Source organism: Megalops cyprinoides, chromosome 12 (assembly GCF_013368585.1).
Source record: "Megalops cyprinoides isolate fMegCyp1 chromosome 12, fMegCyp1.pri, whole genome shotgun sequence".
NCBI classification, from domain to species: domain Eukaryota; kingdom Metazoa; phylum Chordata; class Actinopteri; order Elopiformes; family Megalopidae; genus Megalops; species Megalops cyprinoides.
In genome coordinates, this window is record NC_050594.1 from 32,403,765 (window position 1) to 32,423,059 (window position 19,295).

General features: G+C 46.7%; 1 protein-coding gene across 4 annotated transcripts in view; it reads right to left on the reverse strand.

Annotated features, from left to right (window-relative positions):
• Window positions 1-640: 640 nt before the first annotated feature.
• The window catches only part of ktn1 (kinectin 1), a 49,710-nt gene continuing 31,055 nt past the window's right edge, over window positions 641-19,295 (reverse strand). The window contains exons 20-37 of one of the 4 annotated variants that reach the window (XM_036542043.1): window positions 16,646-16,736; window positions 14,934-15,043; window positions 14,696-14,786; window positions 14,485-14,592; window positions 13,369-13,409; window positions 13,115-13,205; window positions 11,182-11,268; window positions 7,735-7,824; window positions 6,208-6,312; window positions 5,789-5,878; window positions 5,398-5,490; window positions 5,074-5,145; window positions 4,855-4,938; window positions 4,061-4,144; window positions 2,823-2,906; window positions 2,607-2,699; window positions 1,412-1,522; window positions 641-1,151 (exon numbers count right to left, since the gene is read on the reverse strand). In XM_036542043.1, the coding sequence (XP_036397936.1) occupies window positions 1,122-1,151; window positions 1,412-1,522; window positions 2,607-2,699; window positions 2,823-2,906; window positions 4,061-4,144; window positions 4,855-4,938; window positions 5,074-5,145; window positions 5,398-5,490; window positions 5,789-5,878; window positions 6,208-6,312; window positions 7,735-7,824; window positions 11,182-11,268; window positions 13,115-13,205; window positions 13,369-13,409; window positions 14,485-14,592; window positions 14,696-14,786; window positions 14,934-15,043; window positions 16,646-16,736 (1,555 nt within the window). In that variant the 3' untranslated portion in view covers window positions 641-1,121. The remainder of the gene's footprint in view (window positions 1,152-1,411; window positions 1,523-2,606; window positions 2,700-2,822; window positions 2,907-4,060; window positions 4,145-4,854; window positions 4,939-5,073; window positions 5,146-5,397; window positions 5,491-5,788; window positions 5,879-6,207; window positions 6,313-7,734; window positions 7,825-11,181; window positions 11,269-13,114; window positions 13,206-13,368; window positions 13,410-14,484; window positions 14,593-14,695; window positions 14,787-14,933; window positions 15,044-16,645; window positions 16,737-19,295) is intronic. The other 3 variants (XM_036542044.1, XM_036542046.1, XM_036542045.1) reach the window with 3 other exon arrangements.

Consider the following 19,295-nt stretch of genomic DNA (forward strand, 5'->3'; position numbering starts at 1 on the left):
GGGTAATGTGTATCAAGCAGCACAAATGAAAAACAGGGAACAGAAAACATCCCCCCTTTTCTTTTGACAAAGCAAGTAACAATTGCTCTTAGGGATAGAAGATTAAATCACAGAGCAGATGACACACCACATATTTATCAAGCATCCCTTTTAATCTTTATAACTGTCACCTTTTACAAAAAAAATATTCAGTATTAATGTAATTAGCAACAATATAGGGAGTGTTGACTACAGACAAGAGGCCTCTCTTCCTGGTAGTTAAGTAGGATAAAACCGCTACTCTGTGCGCCTGGCCTGCTGCTCCATCACGGGTCACAGCTGTCCCTTGGAGCCACGGTCCCACACAGACCCACGTTCACACACCTCCACGGTGACAGACCTCAGCTTCCAGGCCAGGCCCCCAGAACTAACCCACAGTACTCTGCGCACCCAGACTGTCATGTGTATGCGTGTTGAGGTGCGTGCGTGTGTGTGCGTTTGTGTGTGTTTGCATTTGCGTGTGTGTGGTTAGGACCGAGGGGGAGTCGAGGATGCAAGACGCAGCGTAGATCAGTAGGTCCTTACTGGTACGTTTTCCTGGAAGAATTTCCATTTTAAAAAAAGAGGACTAAAAACTCACAGACTGACATTTTTTTCTTTCTTTTTTTTTTTTTTTTTTTAAAGAAAGGAGCCGCCTCATCTACCTCCCTCTCAAAACTAACAAAGAAATGCATTGTATTCAAAGGTTAGGTCTGGAACAGTGTTGAGGCATTGGGAGGTCAGACAGCCTGAAGTCTTGGGGGGGGGGGGTTGCTCTGATTCTCGGTATGTCACGTCAGGAATGTGGTTGTGTTATGTGGTAGGGTTGTTATTTCATTTTCAGAAGTGTGTCGTTTGGCGGTTTCGCTGGCCCCACAAGCCCTTCCTGAGCGGGAGGCCTGTGTTCGAGGAGAGGGCGTTGGGCGTCAGCCGTTGTCTACGGCTGAGAGGGGCGTGGGCAGACCTGGACAAGCGGACAGGAGCTAGCCGGTTGGTTCAGTGTTTCTGACTAGGTCTGGACAGGGTGTGGTTGTGGAGGATGGGGGGAGGGGCTTCTGTAGTAAGGCTGGAGGCGGGGGAGAGGCGAGTGGGTCCTCTGCGCTCTATACCTCCGGCGTTCCCTTCTCCACGTCCTGCAACGAGGCAAACAGAGACACAGTGACACTCAAACCCTGGCTTAAAGATGCTCCGGCAGGATATGAGCTCTTTCTACTCCATGCTGGGGTCCAATCCAAGCTTCTCAAAAGAGCCAGCACAATCAAAGCTCCACCCTGACAGCTGATTGATAAGCTCAGGGATGGACAGGTGAGAGTTGCGCCACGCTGGAGCGGTCCTGAGTGGTGAGTTGAGGACACCCGTCGCTGTGAGCCTCCTGAGCGTGTCATTGACTCACCCCCTCATGTCCCTTGGTGAGCTGCCGGTTGACAGCCTGAAGCAGCTGCTGGAGTTCCCTCACGGTCTGGTTCAACCCCGCTGTCATCTTCTCCTTCCTGTCCATTTCCTCCTGAGGGAGATACAGCATGTCAGAGGGGGAGGGGATGCTAGGGACTCAAACTAAGGACTCTCTTTATACACAATCACACACACACGCAGATATACATACACAAGTAACTGAACACATACATACAATACACACACACACACACACACACACAGACACACACACACAGACACACACACACACACATGCACGTACACTTGTGCAAGTACCTGAACGCACACGCATGCACACACAAACACAAATGCACACAGACCATTCTTCTATGGGCAAAACAAGTGAATGTAACTAGCCCTCCTCCGCATCCAACCCCAGTTCCATTCCTTTCCTAGACATTGGAAAGGAGCAGCTCTGCTCTCCTGGGGCTGGTGGAGTGGTCCTGATATGAGGACTGATCAAGGCTCACCACTGAATAATAATATTATTATTATTATTATTATTATTATTAACATCACTCTGTAACCCCTGACTGGAGTGTCTACTACTGAACAATAGTACTGCCCTGTACACCTGACTGGAGCCTCTTCCACTACTGAACGATATCACCCTGTACCCCTGACTGGTGTCTCTTCCACTACGGAATGATAATATCACCCCCAACCCTGACTGGAGTCTCTTCCACTACTGAACGATAATATCACAACATACCCCTGACTGGAGTCTCTTCCACTACTGAATGATAATATCACCCCGTACCTGACTGGAGTCTCTTCCACTACGGAACGACAATATCACCCCATACCCCTGACTGGAGCCTCTTCCACTACTGAACGATAATATCACCCCGTACCCGACTGGAGTCTCTTCCACTACTGAACGATAATATCACCCTGTACCCCTGACTGGAGCCTCTTCCACTACTGAACGATAATATCACCCCCTACCCCTGACTGGAGCATCTGCCTCTGAATAATACTTGCCGATTGAATACTGAATAATACTGAATAATAACATCGCCCCTAACAGGAACATCGGCTTCTTCCACGAATGCTCGTATCTTCGCCCTCTCCTTCTGCCTCTTGCACAGCCCCTCCCCAGTCAGCGCACATACGACTGTGCACGATCACATGCATGCACAAGCGTGCCTCACCCTCTGCGTGGCGATGGTGCTGTTCTCTATCAGGTCCACCTGCCCCGCCTCCTTCAGGATCTCTGCCTGAATCAGCTCCAGGGACTGCTGTGCCTGGGAGAGGATGTACAATTGGCTCGGGGACCTGACACTCACGCCGACACTCCCGGACTGCGCCCACATGCAGGCTCCACCCCCGAGCGCAAGCCGAGCCCCAGGGGAGCGGCCCCGCCTTACCTTGTAGAGGTCTCCAGCCACCTTCTGCCTCTCGCTCTCCTCCGCCTCCAGCTTGGACAGCGTCTCGGTCAGCTGGGTCTTCAGCTGGAAGGCAGGAGCAGGGCACCCTCGGATATTAGCACCCCACAACTCTGAACCCTGAACCCCAGCACAGCCTGAGCATTGGAGTCTCAGCCCTTCTAAATCTAAGCGTGAATCAACGGGTCTGCCAAAAGTCTGCAGCTAATTCGACACGCAAATTTTCAATTTGGAATGAACTAGGTTGCTTGCACTGGAATTGTATTTGCATTAACTGCCTGCGTTTAAGAGTAGTTTGCATGCTATTCAAATATCAGAGGGCAGGCAGTCTGCTAAGTGATGCACACTTTTGATTTGCCTAACCAAACCTGTATTAATACAAAGTAACAGCAGAGATTACTGATTATATGGCCACAGAAGCTTATCAGACATATGCCTCAACTCAATTGCAGTGACCATCAGGAAGTTGTCATGGTGTTCTATGGATACTGAGAGGACTATTGGTACAAAATGAGCTTGAACAGTGAAATAACATGGAAGAAGGACAGGAAACAGCCAGGCGCATGCCAGAGCAAAGAGTGGAGGAATACAGCAGCGACAGTACTAGCATTATGTTGAAGCAGACAGCATTTATGCTGAAGCAGATAGCATTATGTTGAAATGGGTAGCATTATCTTGTAGCAGAGAGCATTATATTGAAGCAGATGGCATTATGTTAAAACCACAGCACCTATGTGGAAGAGCATCTCATGCTGATGCTGGCCAATCTGGACACATCTGTATGGGAATTTGCATTGCTCTCTACAGCAAGTTAGAGGAAGTCATCATTTGGGGAGGAGGTTTCACTGAGGTAAGTGAGGCTGGTTCACCATCCATTACCTCAACTTGTGTCACCACGTCCATGAACAAATTACTGACAGAAGAATTTCCTAAGCTGAATGCAAAGGATTTTTTTTTAAATGCGTTTCTGCGAGACTTTGAGGGTTATGGAGAAGTTTACCCTGGACCAGAAGAAACATCAGCACTTTCCCTGGTGTGTGTGTGTGTGTATGTGTGTGTGTGTGTGTGTGTGTGTGTGTGTGTGTGTATGTGTGTGTATGTGTGTGTGTGTGTGTGTATGCGTGTGTATGCGTGTGTATGCGTGTGTATGCGTGTGTATGCGTGTGTTGGGGGAGGGGAGCACTGGAAGGATAGTAGCTGCTCTACTCAGTAGGGCTTACCAAATTCAGCTCCTCATTCTGTCTGACTGCTTCAGTATATGAGCCATCAAGTTTGCTCTGCAATTCAGTCAACAGATCTTTGAGCTGAAATGAAGTGTGAGACTGTTTTAGATGTCGGCTGCTGGCAAACCTGCCTGGAGAAACATTCTACACAAGAAAACCACAGCACAGGACTCTAGGGAGTGATACAGGCTATGGCCTCTGAGGCTCAGAGCGCCTGGCTTATCACTCTGAGCCTAGCCAAAACAACATTGCTGGGATGTTGCAAGAATGTAACAGCACTACAGCAATGTTGTGACAATATTATAGTAACAAAGAGGAAAGATGCCAATGACTCAAAATAAATAGGGAACACTATGTAATTCTTAGTGCTGGGACTCTCACACACTTGGGTTGAAAACTACAGGAACTGTATCATGGGACCAGGTGGTCTACAGTGAGTAAAGTGTTCTGAGGACAGTTCCAGCGCTAAGCATTGGCAGATTCAGTGTTGACCCTATTTATTGAATGCCATCACCCATCCCATTAATATAGAAATTTTTGCAATGGAGGAAAGTATGTGTTGTGTGTGGATACAACAAAAAGCCATGTGTGAATACACGCAAGAAACACACACAGACACACACACACATAAGCATGCGGGAGATCAGACCAAAAAAAAAAAGTCACGCACAGCACACACGCACTTACATTCTAGCATATTTCTGAGAAGACATGATGTGCCACAGCAGTGTTTTTGGTGTGCATTAAGGTGTAAAGGACAGCAGTCAGGACTCAACAGCACCCCTGCTCACCTCTCTGACCTCCATCACATAGGTGGCGCTCTCACGCTCAGCCCTCTCCAGTTCAGCCTCCAAGTGCTGCTTGTCCCGTCTCAGCTGTAGGGTGTAGAGCATAAAAGGACAAAAAGGCTTTAACAGAACCACCTCTAAGTCGGTAGGGTGCACAGAAATTCCAACGGCATCGAGGGGCTATGACTGGACATGGCTCTCTGACAGGGCAAGCAAACTCACATTTTCGAGCTCCCCACTGTCCGAGCTCAGTCTTTCCACCTCGCTTTCCAGCGCTGCCACCTTCAGGCTCATCTATAACACACAGAGACAGGGAGGAAATAGGCATGGCCAGCGATGACAGAGGAATGAGGCTTGATAAGCCTTATCAGTGGTATGAACCAATCACAATGCCTGGCTATGGACAGCAAAGCTATTTGATTGGACCATGTCAAATAGTGACAGGCAGTATACAGTAGCCCCTTCCTTCTTGGGGTTTGAGAAGACTCACTTTCACATCACTACTGAAGGACATGTAAATTAAAACTTCTTGACTATAGCACTCACCTCTCCAAGCTCACCCTGCGCTAGCTCCAGCTTGACCCTCCAGCGAGACTCCTCCTGCTCCACACTGCTCTGGAGCCGCTGCAGTATGCCCTCCTGTGGACAAAGGGGGAATTGACTCGGGTCCCAAGTACAAGCCCCTGAGACATCCTCTAAGCCCTCTAAGCCCGTGTTTCCCAACCCTGCTCCTGGAGGCACACTGTCCTGCATATCTTCTATGTATCCTTCCTGCTTGACTAAATCAGGTGTGCTCAGCTAATCAAAAGTGCCACTGATGAGTTCAGTCAGGTAGGTAGAGCAGGGATAGATAGAAGATATGCAGGACGGTGTGCCTTCAGGAGCAGGGTTGGGAAACGCTGCTCTAAGCGCCCTCTGTCAGGGTGGTCTGCCTCACCGTTTCGGCCAGGACTTTCTTGTAGGTCTCGCAGTCCTTCTGTAGAACCTTTTGGGCCTCCTCTGACTCCTTCAGCTTGTCTTCCAGCACCTGGAGAGGATAAAATGGTTGAGGTCACACAATGTTCTCCATGTCACTTCACAGTAATTTACTATACCCAGTATGAACCTGTCTCATCCAGGTATAATGTAGTCCACCTAATCTACTGGTTTTAGTTCCAGCCAAGCAGATAGTTACTATACTATATGCTACAGGGACAAGGGGGGTGATAGTATAGTACTATATTACAATTTTTTCACTTGTGTAAAAGGTCAAATTGGTTTCCAATTGGCTTAGAGTTGGAATGCAGACTAGCAGACACAAGGGGAACCATACAACATTCCTGATCAGGGTTTGGAAAGCGGTGTGGAATTTCTTACAGTCACATTAGTGTCCTCTGAGTCGGGGGCCGGAGCGGGGACAGGATCTGCTGCAGCAGCTTCCTTTGCGGCACTCTCAAACACCCGCAGCCACTCCTGGTGGTTCTGGAAGGGGGGGGGGGGGGGGGGGGGGGGGGCAAGTTAGGCTGTGAGGCGAGGAGGTGAATCTCCCGCACTCCCGGATCCGGGCGGACTGGCAGGTTGACGGAGACAGGCTCCGTGACTAAGCGATGTTCTGCTTTGATGTGTTCACGCTTTAAAAGGATCTCCCGCGTGCCCTCGCCTCCGCAACAATCCGTCGCTGAGAATTTCACGCGTTCCTGCCTCTAACCACAACACCACGGGCTCCTCCAGCCACATCAGGCTGAAACGCAATGAGGGGGCGCGTGTGTGTGTGCGTGCATATGTGTGTGTGTGTGTGTGTGTGTGTGTGTGTGTGTGTCTATATATGTGTATGAAACTGTATGTGCCCATGAGAAGCTGTGGGTGAGAGAACTAAGGCTACAATAGTATTTTTGAAGCACAGTGCTGTATCAAACAGTCTTTCGTTCAATAATCCGGTACACACAGGGTTTACCTCAAATAATAAAGTATTTATAATATACTACATTTTACATTTTGCTATGATTTATAAAAATGGTTAGTGTACCACTGTGCTCTAACCACCTAAGTACGTAAAAATAAAAATCACAAAAATCAGTTGATGGGGTCACACTCAAAAAGTCACACTGACAAAGGCTTCACAGCCAAAACGTTTCTGCTCCCATGTCTGCAGAGATATATTAAACGAAACCTTTTTCCTTTGTTCTTTGAGTGCGACCCTACGTAGTGCAGCAGCTTGCATTTCTCAGACATGTCACACATGATGCCTGATAGCATCTCAGGCAGCAGTCTGATGGCAGCCGATAAACACTCTCTCGCCCTGTCACCATGCTTTTGTTCCAGTGTGCCAATGACACACGTACATGGCTGGCACTACACTACTACTGGACTAAAACACAGCACCGATACTTTCCTCTATTTAAGAATCTAGCAAAGGTTTTGCTGCATTAAAAACTCAAATCAAAAAATAAATGGAATACAAATATTAGCGGCTAGGTTTATTGTTACTGTACCTAAAACACCTATATAACTCCACTAACCAGGTAGCGTTCTGGAGGTGACGTTTGAAATAACTGCTTTAATTTTAGTTCGGTTTACTATGGAGAGATAAGATTATGTGCAGGTTTTTAGAAACAGGCAAGTTATGGGTCTCATTTTAAAATGGCTGGCATGATAAGCAATGCTATATAGTGTACTGAGGTACAAGCTAAACCAGTTATGTACTGAACAGTGAACTCTGTGAACCACAACACCCTAAATATTATGTGTCCCTTGTTGCTTGAGTGCGGTTATGAATGAATGAATGGCGTCTGAGAAGTACAAAAATTGTGGGAGGGGGTTGTGTGTGTGTGTGTGCTGATGGCTTCATAGTCTGAGAGTTTGTGTAAGTGTGCAGAATTGGTCATTTGTTTTTGGAGTGAGTACCTGGCTGTCAGGGAGGGGGACATCGGGAAGAAGCCTGTGGAGCACCTCTCGACAATCTGCCTCCACAGACCCCACAGCCTCCTGAGTCTCCTGGAAGGGCAAAAAGGGGAGTCAAGACACACAACCTCACACACTGCGTCAGAGCCTACATTCACCCACACACAGCCTCACACACAACCTCACACACTGCGTCAGAGCCTACATTCACCCACACACAGCCTCACACACAACCTCACACACTGCGTGAGAGCCTACATTCACCCACACACAGCCTCACACACAACCTCACACACTGCGTCAGAGCCTACATTCACCCACACACAGCCTCACACACTACCTCACACACTGCCCCAGAGCCTACATTTACCCACAAACTACCTAACACACCACCTCAAAGCCTACATTCAACCACGCAATGCTTCACACACTACCTCAGAGTCTATATTCACCCACAAACAGCCTACAGTCACTCACACTCACACACACACACACACACTCACACACACACACACACACACACACACACAACCTCCTCCACAAAGAGACATCTCCAGTTTCCCCTCCAGTGCAGGGAGACACACACTTGCCCACACCACACACGCACACAGAGTGGCCAGAGCTCAGGCAGGCTAGGCACCATCACACCTTTTTGAGTGAGAAAACATAATCCTGTCCCTTGGTTAAGGGATTTAAATGATTTTCCATTCGATTGCATTTCCTTCACCAGCCTTTTAGAGCAGAGGAGCCTCAATAACCTGATGAGGCCATCACAGAGCACCAACATGCTGAAATCCCACAACACAGCTCACAGAAAAGCCCAAATGCTCCAACAACCCCATTATAACCAGCACTCCACTGTCTCTACTGATGCAAGTCCGCTGACACTTCAGTGAGTGGAATCCACACGACCAGAAAAAGAATGAAAGAGACAAGTTTGTTTGTACAGTACCCGTTCCTCAGCTCCGCCCACTTTCCCACTGCACTTTCCCCAACTTTCGGCCCAAGTTTCTCAGACTCACACATCAGACTGGGCCTACAGCCGTCTCACCAATGAGTACAAACTGACAATTTCGCAATTTTTTATGAAAAGGCCCCAATGTGAAGGGGCCCTGATAACTGCTAATTGTCCCTTTTGTAAATTAATAATGCCACAGGCTTATGCAGCATGACTGAACGGGGGAAAAGCTATGGGGCTGGTATGATGGACACATCTGCAGTGCAAACTTCACAGCAGATATTTAAACCTGTTACAGCAGCAGCAATTTAGCTACTGCACATTGACAGTCAAGGGCATCCACTTCATGGACCCATCCAATCACTTGATCCCAACTGTGGTGTTGACTCAACATTGCCAAGGAAACGAGAATTATGGGAACAAACATTCAGGACACCGACGGTGAAGTTTCTGTAAGAACAGTTGGGATATACACAATGGGCTCCTACTGTTACACAACAGACACAAAACAAAACAAACACAACACAAAAACATTCCATCCCTGACAGAGGCATCTGATTGGTCCATCTAACATGGGATGGTCTTGGCGATGACATCAAAGTCACCAGCCGGTGCTGCTACTACACCAAACATCAGGTGAAGGAATCTCAGATTCCCTTCCCATTTCATCTTGCCTAAGCCAGCTATGGAATAAGGGCTGAGCGCCTTCTTTCATATTTCTGTGTGTTTACAGAAGTTTCTCCTGACCGCCTTCTCCTGGGGTCCGGAATCCTTTTTTCCAGTTCAGACTGACTGGCTCTTCTTTCCAGAATGTTCAGACAAACCACATAACTGACCTAGCACTTTGTGACAATGAAACTGTAAAAATGAAAAGTGCACCATCAAAAACAGATTTTGATTTGACTAATCATCCTTTCTGTGAAATACACAGGCCAAGGCTGACTCTTCTGCTTGCTTCTTGGTTCAACCGCATGGACTACAGCCATGTCCCGGGAGAGAGGCTCATACCTTGGCTTGCTGCACTGCATATTTTACACACATTAACGCCTCAATGGCTTGCAAGCGTATACAGCACCATTTGAAGGCCATTTACAGCCGGTGTCCCTGAAACTGAATCATCAGCTCTTCCTTAAGGAGACATGCTTACTCAACAAGATGGTGGAGGTCACCTGCCGGACCACACTGTTTGGACAGAAGGAGAGTGCTGCTGTACCTCTGCTCCTACAACAAGTTATGTTTATACTGTATTTACACTCCATATCTGAAATTTTCCCTCCTCTGTTACTGGGTTTCTGAAATGTGCCTGCAAGTTGTTTGCTCAACATCAAAGTCAGGTTTCCACACATGCAAACAAGGTATGATAGGTAAGGAAATAATCAAACAACACTGCTATGCAAAGCTGGTTCTACTTAGTGGGTTCCGGACCCAGGAAAGCTGATAGTGAACAAATGGTCATTTCCTCCGGGAAATGTAATTATGTAAGGAGTCACGGCACTCATTTCCATCCAGACTGAATTCTGGCGTGCAGTGAGTTGATCTTACAGAAGAACAAAGATGTGGCTGGTGACGGTCAGCAGTAATTCCCTACATTTAGGCACTTATCGTCATCAGGACAGCGAGAGCACATGTTGAGCGATCAACAAAATTGCAGTGCCATCAGTGTGATTCAGCTGAGCTGAGATACTGCAGTGGGAGAAAAAGCTCTGCTTATTGTGTTTGCTTGCTTGAACTGCATTGGCGTTTCAGAAGAAAAACAGCGTCAACACAATTATTTTCAAATGTCTACAAGAGACTAGAAATGTAACCAATTTATTAAAAATAATTAAAAGTTGCGAATTAACCGAATTTGACAGTGATCACCGCATTAGCGATTAGAGCGAGATGCAAATGGAGGGGGGGATGCTGATTGGAGGCTGAGGGAATGTCACATGACAGGGGTGGGGAAAGGAGGGACACAATGAGGATTAAATTATGTTCTGACTGATGAAACCTAAGTGAAATCAGTAATTAGTCACTGCATACTCATTTCAAAGATTGCCAAGTACTTCTATAGTGCACTTGCTATTGTGCAAAACTGTTTAAATACTGCTTCACTCTTTGTCCACTGAAAACATGCACTTACTGTATGTTCTGAAGAAGTTAATGATTTCAATAACTGTGCTTATGAAGGTAGAACATTTCAGAGTACGACAGGAAGAGGACAATGTATTTGTTTCTAAAATATAAAGACATTGTCTTCTTTCCTACTATAGTTAGAAATCAGTTTTTTGATAAAATGCAAGTGTGCAAACTATTAGTTGCTTTGCAGCACAAACTTAACTAGACTGGATGTGTGTCCCTCCCCCCAGAATGGGAGAACTGAACAATCAGGACGCGAAATGAATATGCAGCAGTTTGCAATGCAGCCTTATCATTGGTCAGTTATGGTAATTGCTTTGGGGATGCGTCCGATTGAACTCTAACGCAAAGCAGATTGGATGTGATGTTCGAACCTTGGCGGTCCTGTTGAGCTTCCCTTGAAACATGGATTCGGTAGCTGCAAGAGCCTCCATTGCGCTCCAGTTTTTCTCCCGAAGCTCCTGGTCAGTTTCAGAGAGATACCATTTTCAGGTCAACCACAAGTAAACTTCCAGCAAGGCACTCAGAAAAAAACATACACAGCATACATTACGGATGAGACCAGGTATTTTGATTATCAGGGTCATGGGAACACTAATCAACTGCTTCTTAATTAAGAAGTTCTGCAAAAATCTAATTTTTGTTTTTCAATCGCAAAGTGGAATAAGGTGTAAAATCATGAACGTTAAACAGGGCATTATACGTTAAATGTTAAAGTTTGAGCTGTAACCAGACAAGTGCAGGTTGGAGTGGGGCAGGATTCTGATGCTTAAGGAGGGTACTTAACCTGAATTGCATCTTCAAAAAATCAGGCTGTAGTCAAAAACATCGCAGATTCAGTACACATCAAATGTGCTAAAAGTTACTGACTGCACACATTCACCATGGCAGGTACTAAACCCGTGTGCATCTCATAAAGAAGGGGCACCTTTAAAGGAACTCAAAGCCTCAAAAGGAACTCACCAGCACCCCATTCCCCTTCTCACAATGCCCTGCCCCCACCTCTCTCTTACAATACCCACCCCTCTCTCAATGCCCCACCCCTGTCTTACAATACCCACCCCTCTCTCAATGCCCCACCCCTCTCTTACAATACCCACCCCCCTCTCAATGCCCCACCCCTGTCTTACAATACCTACCCCTCTCTCAATGCCCCACCCACCTCTCACAATACCCACCCCTCTCTCAATGCCCCACCCCTCTCTTATAATACCCACCCCTCTCTCAATGCCCCACCTCTCTCTTACAATACCCACCCCTCTCTCAATGCCCCACCCCTCTCTTACAATACCTACCCCTCTCTCAATGCCCCACCCCTGTCTTACAATACCCACCCCTCTCTCAATGCCCAACCCCTGTCTTACAATACCCACCCCTCTCTGAATGCCCCACCCACCTCTCACAATGCCCTGTCCCCTCTCACAATGCCCCACCCTCTTTCTCAGACAATGCCGCACCCCCTGCCACAGCACAGCTCCTTCCCGTTTCTTAATTCAGTGGCCCTGCTGGGAGCCCGGGATCCACAATGCCCGGAGATGACCACTCCACAGACAGGCCGGAGCTAAGCCTGGCACATGCACCGGAACATGCTGCTGAGTAAGGCTAACATGAAGCTCAGCATACCAACACCAAGGGCCGTGTGGCAGCCAGCCGGCAGAGGGAGAGCCAGCACAAGCTCCTGCACTTCCACCCGGCCCCGCCCGGCTCTTCCTCGGTACTGTCAAAGCGCCTTTCCTTTTCAGCACCTGGACTGTAGCGGGAACCTTACCGCCCCACCCAAAAAAACCACCACATACCACTACTGAACCAGCCCAGGAGCCGGGGTGTCTACAAGCCCTCCACCCACACGAATACACACACACATACACAGTCACACACACACACGCATGCAAATGCACACATACAGACATGAAGCGCATCATCAGCTGAGATATGCGTTGAACTACCAGCGAAATGACCCTAAGGTGGTAAAGTACCACCTTACATTACCTGCTTAAATGAATCAAATAGATTAAACCAGTACTTTCTGTCTAGATATTCTGTGTCTTCACCTGAAATTAATCCCAACCTGGATCTTTCATAGATTTGACTTGTTGATCCATTATCACCCTGCTAAGAATGACTGCAAGTTCATTTTACCTTAACCTTTAGCATTAAGAAGCTTCACCCAAGAGGTTCTTTACCCTTCCCTATACTTGAGTGCTGCAGGTGTGAGGTGAAGGAGTGAGAAAAGGCAAGCATCCATCACTAGGGCCACTCCAATGACAGGGGTGTGTAGGAAAGGGGAGTGGAGGACAGGACACCTACGTTATTCTTCTTCCTGTGCAGCTCCAGGACCCCCCGCAGCTCTGTCAGCTCGTCTTGGAGCTCCGCCACCTGCCTGTCCTTCTCAGCCAGCCTGGAGGGGAGGGAGGGAGGGAGGGAGAGAGAGAGAGGGAGGGGGAGAGAAAGAGAGAGAGAGAGAGAGAGAGAGAGAGAGAGAGAGGGAGCAGTCAACCACGAGGCACATCCCAAGTGACGTGCAGGCATCGCAGCTGTGAGGAGACAGGGGTGACACTCACGCTGTCAGCAGCTCCTGGCTGGGTGCTTCTGATTGGACCGTCTGTGGAAACAAAGACACAGTCATGTCTGCTCTCTCGAAAGCCTTTCTCTCTATCTCTCTCTCATACACATTCCCACACTCTCTCTCTATTGCTGCCTCGCTTGCTCTCTAACATACTTGCATACTGTTACAGGGATGGATATAGCTTTCTTGATTTGCAGTTTTCAGTATCAAATTTTGTGAATGCATATTCTGATGACAAAAGGCTTGTCACAGGCAGAACCACTGAAATGCTCGTAAATGAATTTAACTTACATTCTAAATCACATGCTGTTTTCTTACATTCTAAATCACAAGCCATTTGGGTACTTCATCACAGGTTACAATTTCTTGTACGGCCATTTAGGTACAGGGCGTGCTTTTCCTGTGATCTTAAAAACCAAACATGATTTTATTTCATTAATGTAGTGCCATGTGCAATCATGACCACAGAAACTCCTCAAGCCTCACAGTTTACCTATGTGTTTATGGCACAGTTAATAGAACAAGATGTCCATGCATTTCCTAGCTGAACTTTCAAATATGGGCCAACATGATCATGCTATTTTACCTAAATTACACTACAGAAACTGGAGGTCATTTTCAACTCCAGAGTGAAATGTAGATGTAGATGTTTAGATGTAAAGAAAAATACTGATGATGGCTGGCTATCTGAAAGCAGATTCACACCTAGCAGTCTCCACACTGTGTTTCTTAGAATCTGTGAATGCACCTCATACTGGCCGCTTTCAGAATACCGCCCACTGACTGCCTGGAGCAGAGGGCACTCATCCTGCCTGCACGTGTTCTCTTTAAATCGCTTCTGTTACGTTCGCAGGATTTGTTTGTGGAAACCACAATTTTGCACGTGTAGTGATGCAAATATTTAAGTGCATCATGTGCCACATGATACAACTAGAGAATTGCGAAGCAGTACTGTCTTTTTCCATTCCTGCACTTACACACAGACACATATATGCTCTCACATACCTACTGACACACACACAGAAGCTCTCGCTCACTGGTACTTATTCACATGAACTCACACAAACACAGACACAGACACATAGATACACCCAGCTCAGCACCCGCGTACCTGCAGCTCCACCTGCTGTTCCCCCTGTTCCTCCACCTGTGGTTCCACTGGTTGCTCCCCCTGTTGCTGCAGTTGGTCCCTGAGCTGAGTGCCTTCCTCTTGGAGGGCCTGAGCACAGAGCAGAGAGGGTCTGTATGACAGGGACAGACTCGTCCTTGCAGAGGACCAGCTCAGCCTCACCGCCGTCCCGACAGCCCATGCCCCCACTCACCTTCAGCTGCTGTTCCATTTGGGCCGCCTCCTCAGCCCTCTCCTCCAGGGCCCTCTGGAGCCTCTGCACAGCCTCCTCCCTCGCCGCCAGCCTATGGGGGGAGACCACAGTGCTCAATGTGTGACGTCATAAAGCAACAGTCTCATGACCCGCCCTCTTCGCCAGCGGTTCGCTGACGTGGCCCAGGGCGCGCTCTGACTGCCTCGCGCTCAGTTTGGGAGGGAGAGCTCAAACTCACAGTGTCTGGAGCTCCTGGAGCTGTGCCCCAGAGGAGTTGGTCTCTTCTGCTTCCCGGTCCCTCGTCTGCTCCATCTCCATCTTCATGGTCTCCAGCTGCTGCTCCAGGACCTGCATGGCCACAGGATGGCAGGGGATTAGACCACAGCCAGACCCACAACAGCAGGCCCAGAAATGCTTCAGAGGACAACAACACACCAGCTCCTGACCCTGGAGTGGCAAATTTCACCATGCCCCAGTCAAACTCTTGTGCCAAAAAAAATTCTGGGGCAATAGTGTAGCTGTTGTACACTTGGTCAAGGTACTTAACCCAGAACCGCCTCAGTAAACATCCAGCTGTATGAATGGATGACATGTAAAAAATTGGAATCTATGTAAACTGCTCTAGATAAGAATGTCTGCTAAATGACAGTAATGTAATGTAACGTAAAAGATGGTATACCCCAGTCAGGGGCAAACTCTAGCAGTGAAAAATGCTACACTCCAGTCAGGGGGAAATTCTAGGGAAAAACTGCTGGCAAACACACACACACAGCACATGGCAGACACTATATTACATTATGTTTGCTTCACAGACAATCTTATTCAGAACAATTTACTTAACCCAATTTTTATATGCTGTGCATTTATGAAGCTGGACATGAGGCAGTTTGGGTTAAGTACCTTGCCAACAGCTGTGGCCCACCTGGGAATCAAAAGATCAACCCTTGGGTTATGAGCCATGTTCCTTACCACCTTGCCACATTGCTACCCTTCAATTTCTACCAAATAACTCCTACCCTCCAGACACTACTACTGTACAGGGTCACAGGAGGGGCAGCAGAGAGAGAGAGAAATTGAGGAAGCTTGAAAAAGGGAGGAAGAAAATGGGACTGAAGAAACCTCATAAAAGTGAATCCTCATAGAAAAAATAGCTCAACTCATTGAAAAGAATCATTAGTACAATGCATTAATTGGGATGGACAGTTATACAGGCTAGCATTACAAGGACTTCCTTCAGATTCAATTAAGATTATCTATTACAAGTAGATGCGATTACAAAATGTCAGGTTGCAATGTACTGTGCGCACACAGCTGAGGCCACCGAATCAGACAGTATAGTTTTACCAAAATCAAATGACACTGAATAGTGCAGACCACTCTTGTAATTCTATGGGTCCATTTGCAAACTCACTCTGACATACTAACCAAGAGGAAAAAGAACGCCCAGAGCACTAGGAAACCTGTATTTATTCTGTAATAGGAAACTTTAAATCAATCGGAAGGCAGAAGCAAGCAAAACAGTGGTCATATTATATGGACATGGGGTTTCAGTATGGGGAATTTGTACACTTTTAACCAGGAAATCAAAAATAACTTGCGCCTGTATTACAAGTGGCTGGATACCAGTCCATGTAATGGCGTCACCACTTGACATCGGAAAGCTCTGGCCATTGGACCCTTCAGTGGAGTGTGCAGTGTGCGCTCCATCAGTGATTTTAAGAATGCACACACTGACCGTAAGAGTGTGAACAGCAGCAGCAGGGAACCCCAGAATAAGCACCATAATCTCTGAGGGCTGTCAGTCACAATTAGCTGCATTCAAAGAAACCACTGAGCCATAACTACTGCAGGTTAACCAGTTAATCTTGAACATCTGCAACTGTTCGACCCCATCTCAGAGCTTGCCACGTGAAGGCAAGCTAACACGCACACACACACAAACAGACACACCTCGATGGCTTTCTCCTTGCTGGACACATTCTCCTGCTGTGCCTGCAGGTTCTCCTCCACTGACTTTATCCTCTCATCTTTATCTTGGACCCTGTAGGGAGAACACAAAACCACACATCAGCCCTCATACTAGCTCCCCAGAAGCAACAGGAGCGTGCATGGACATGAGCAGAGCATTCAAGCGCATGTATCAGAGCACTGAGGATCAGAAGGAGGGGTGATGCGTATGCCCCAGAAGCCAGCTCAGTAGCATCCATTTCCAACACTCACCTGAACCCTGGAGTTAGAATGCCAAAAGTGTTCTATTATGTTCTCAGCACCTGATTTTAAAAAAGCATGAATTTTCTGACTCCTGAGTGGCTCAGTCAGCAAGATGCTCATCTTTAATACAGCCTAGGGTCAAAAACCCACCATGACATCTGGAAACTGTGACCAAGAGCCCACAGAGGCAGAACACATAGGCTTTGCTCCGCCAGGGCTGAGGTGGGTAGGTCAGCCAGGGTTTCCTCATCTCACCGCTCTCAGACACCCCACGATTCATCAGACTCCTGTGATTTGCTCAGATGGCATGAGTGAAACGGCACCTATCCTCTAAGGAGTATCCACTTCACTGTGTTGAAATGTGAGCTTAGCGGTACAAAAACTAGCCATAGGCTGCATATAAGCATATCAGAGGACTGCATTCGCCTCGCTTCAGCGGTCCCTGCTTTCCTCAGATGTGGCATTGGGATGAGCCTAATCCTAATCTACAACTGGCCATTCAAAATAGGGCTGCATAATGGAGAAATTTAAAAGGAAGCACAGAAAATGCTTACATGTTTGTTCTCTAAATAAAGGCTTCTGCTAATCCATTCATGACATTTTACCAGGAGCTTCTACCTATCCCTGTTCTTGTACGCTGCCTCTTTGCTTGAAATGAAATTCATTTCAATGTAACAAGTATCTAACACTGGCCTCAGATGACACCTGGTCTGTGGTAAGGTCCTGCAGGCTCAGTTTCATGCCTGGTGTCTTAAGTTTTGCATTTTTGCAACTGACTATGTAAAGACAAAGCTTTTTTATACATTGCTATTCAAATCACTTTGGCAATAATGGGTTGGACAGCCTGATGATTTCAACAGGTGGATGCTGTTGTATGTAAAAACTCTAAAACCCAGGTTTTTAAAATGGGAAGTGGGAAGGAAAAACCTTACTGATTACAGTATTAGCCTGAAAATAAGGCAGTCTTGATTATAAGGCAATCCCCCTTTTCAAAGGGAAATTTTCACAGAAATGCATTGACAAATAATACAGCTTCTGCTGAAAACTGGTGCATCTAATCCTCTGGTAAACTACTCACCCAGCAGCCAATGACTTCATACACAAGCACATTATAAGTATTACTGACAAGGAAAATTAAAGTTCCAGTGATGGAATTTCCTTTCATCCACTTGCCCAAGGATATCATTTTCTTTCGCTCTGTAAATAAATTAAGGTAAAAAAAAGTGTGTTTGGTTGTCGTCATTTGGACTGTCATGAACACCACCTCTCTAACCCTGTGCAGGGAGGTAAACATGCAGTGTTCGTGAAATAACTAGCTAGCTATGCAATGCCGATGTAGTTTTAGCTACCTCTAGTTGTGGGCACGAGCAACCACATCTTAGCATTTAGTTAGCAAGTAGCTAGCTTCCTAGACCCAGCAGGCATGACCCAATGACAGTTCAAAGTCAGTACTTGGAATGTATTCTACATCATAAATATAGCACATTCGCGGTGCTAGATACTGTAGTTAGCTAGCCAATGTTACAATGAAAATCCTTCCCCTTCCAATTCAATGTTGACACTTCTTAGCTGGCAAGCTAACTTCACACAGTTGTATAGTTTCTCAACTGTTGATCACTGGAAGTTTCAGTATGTGAATATAATAGATAGAAAAATAACTAGCTGCATACTTTGGGTGATTAATGTTTACACAAGTGATTCATTCACAGCCTCTGAAACAGTGTTGCACTGATGGTCATGACACTGCAAGGTTCTCCTGCTTGATCACATGGGAGACAAAGTACAGTCTGAACACTTATGTTATAGCTGACGTGTGTTCAGAAATCAGCAACCTGTTGCCTGTCACCCACCATAATCACATAGGGTACAAATGATTACAGCTGCTGTATAATATGTCACTCTTAGGCATCCTAACCAAAACACACTGAAGTAAACCTTGGTGTAAGGGAAAACATGTCAGTGAGCAGTTAAAACATTGCTAAAATTTTATCTAAACAGACCAGTCATTGGTGAGGTTTAAGTCAGCTCATAAACATGTTTGCAATCAGTACTAAGTGACTAAGTGATCACTTTCGCTTATAATGTAGTGTAAAAACAACATATACCTCTTGGAGAAGCATTTCCCTATCTAATACTAGGCCTTTACTGTGCTAAATAAAACATTTTTTTATGGATATGAAATACATGGGTATGTGGTTTTAAGTCTGCAAGGCTAGTCAAATCAGTGACTGTACATCACCAATGAACAGTACATCACATTTAATTAGCTTCCCTTCTCCAGCTTGCCACAACAGTTAGGACAGCAGAATCACTGTGCCTTTCCCTGTACAGACTGGAAACCCAGCTCTTCAGACTCCATCATAGTTCTGACCCATCCCCCTCCAAACAC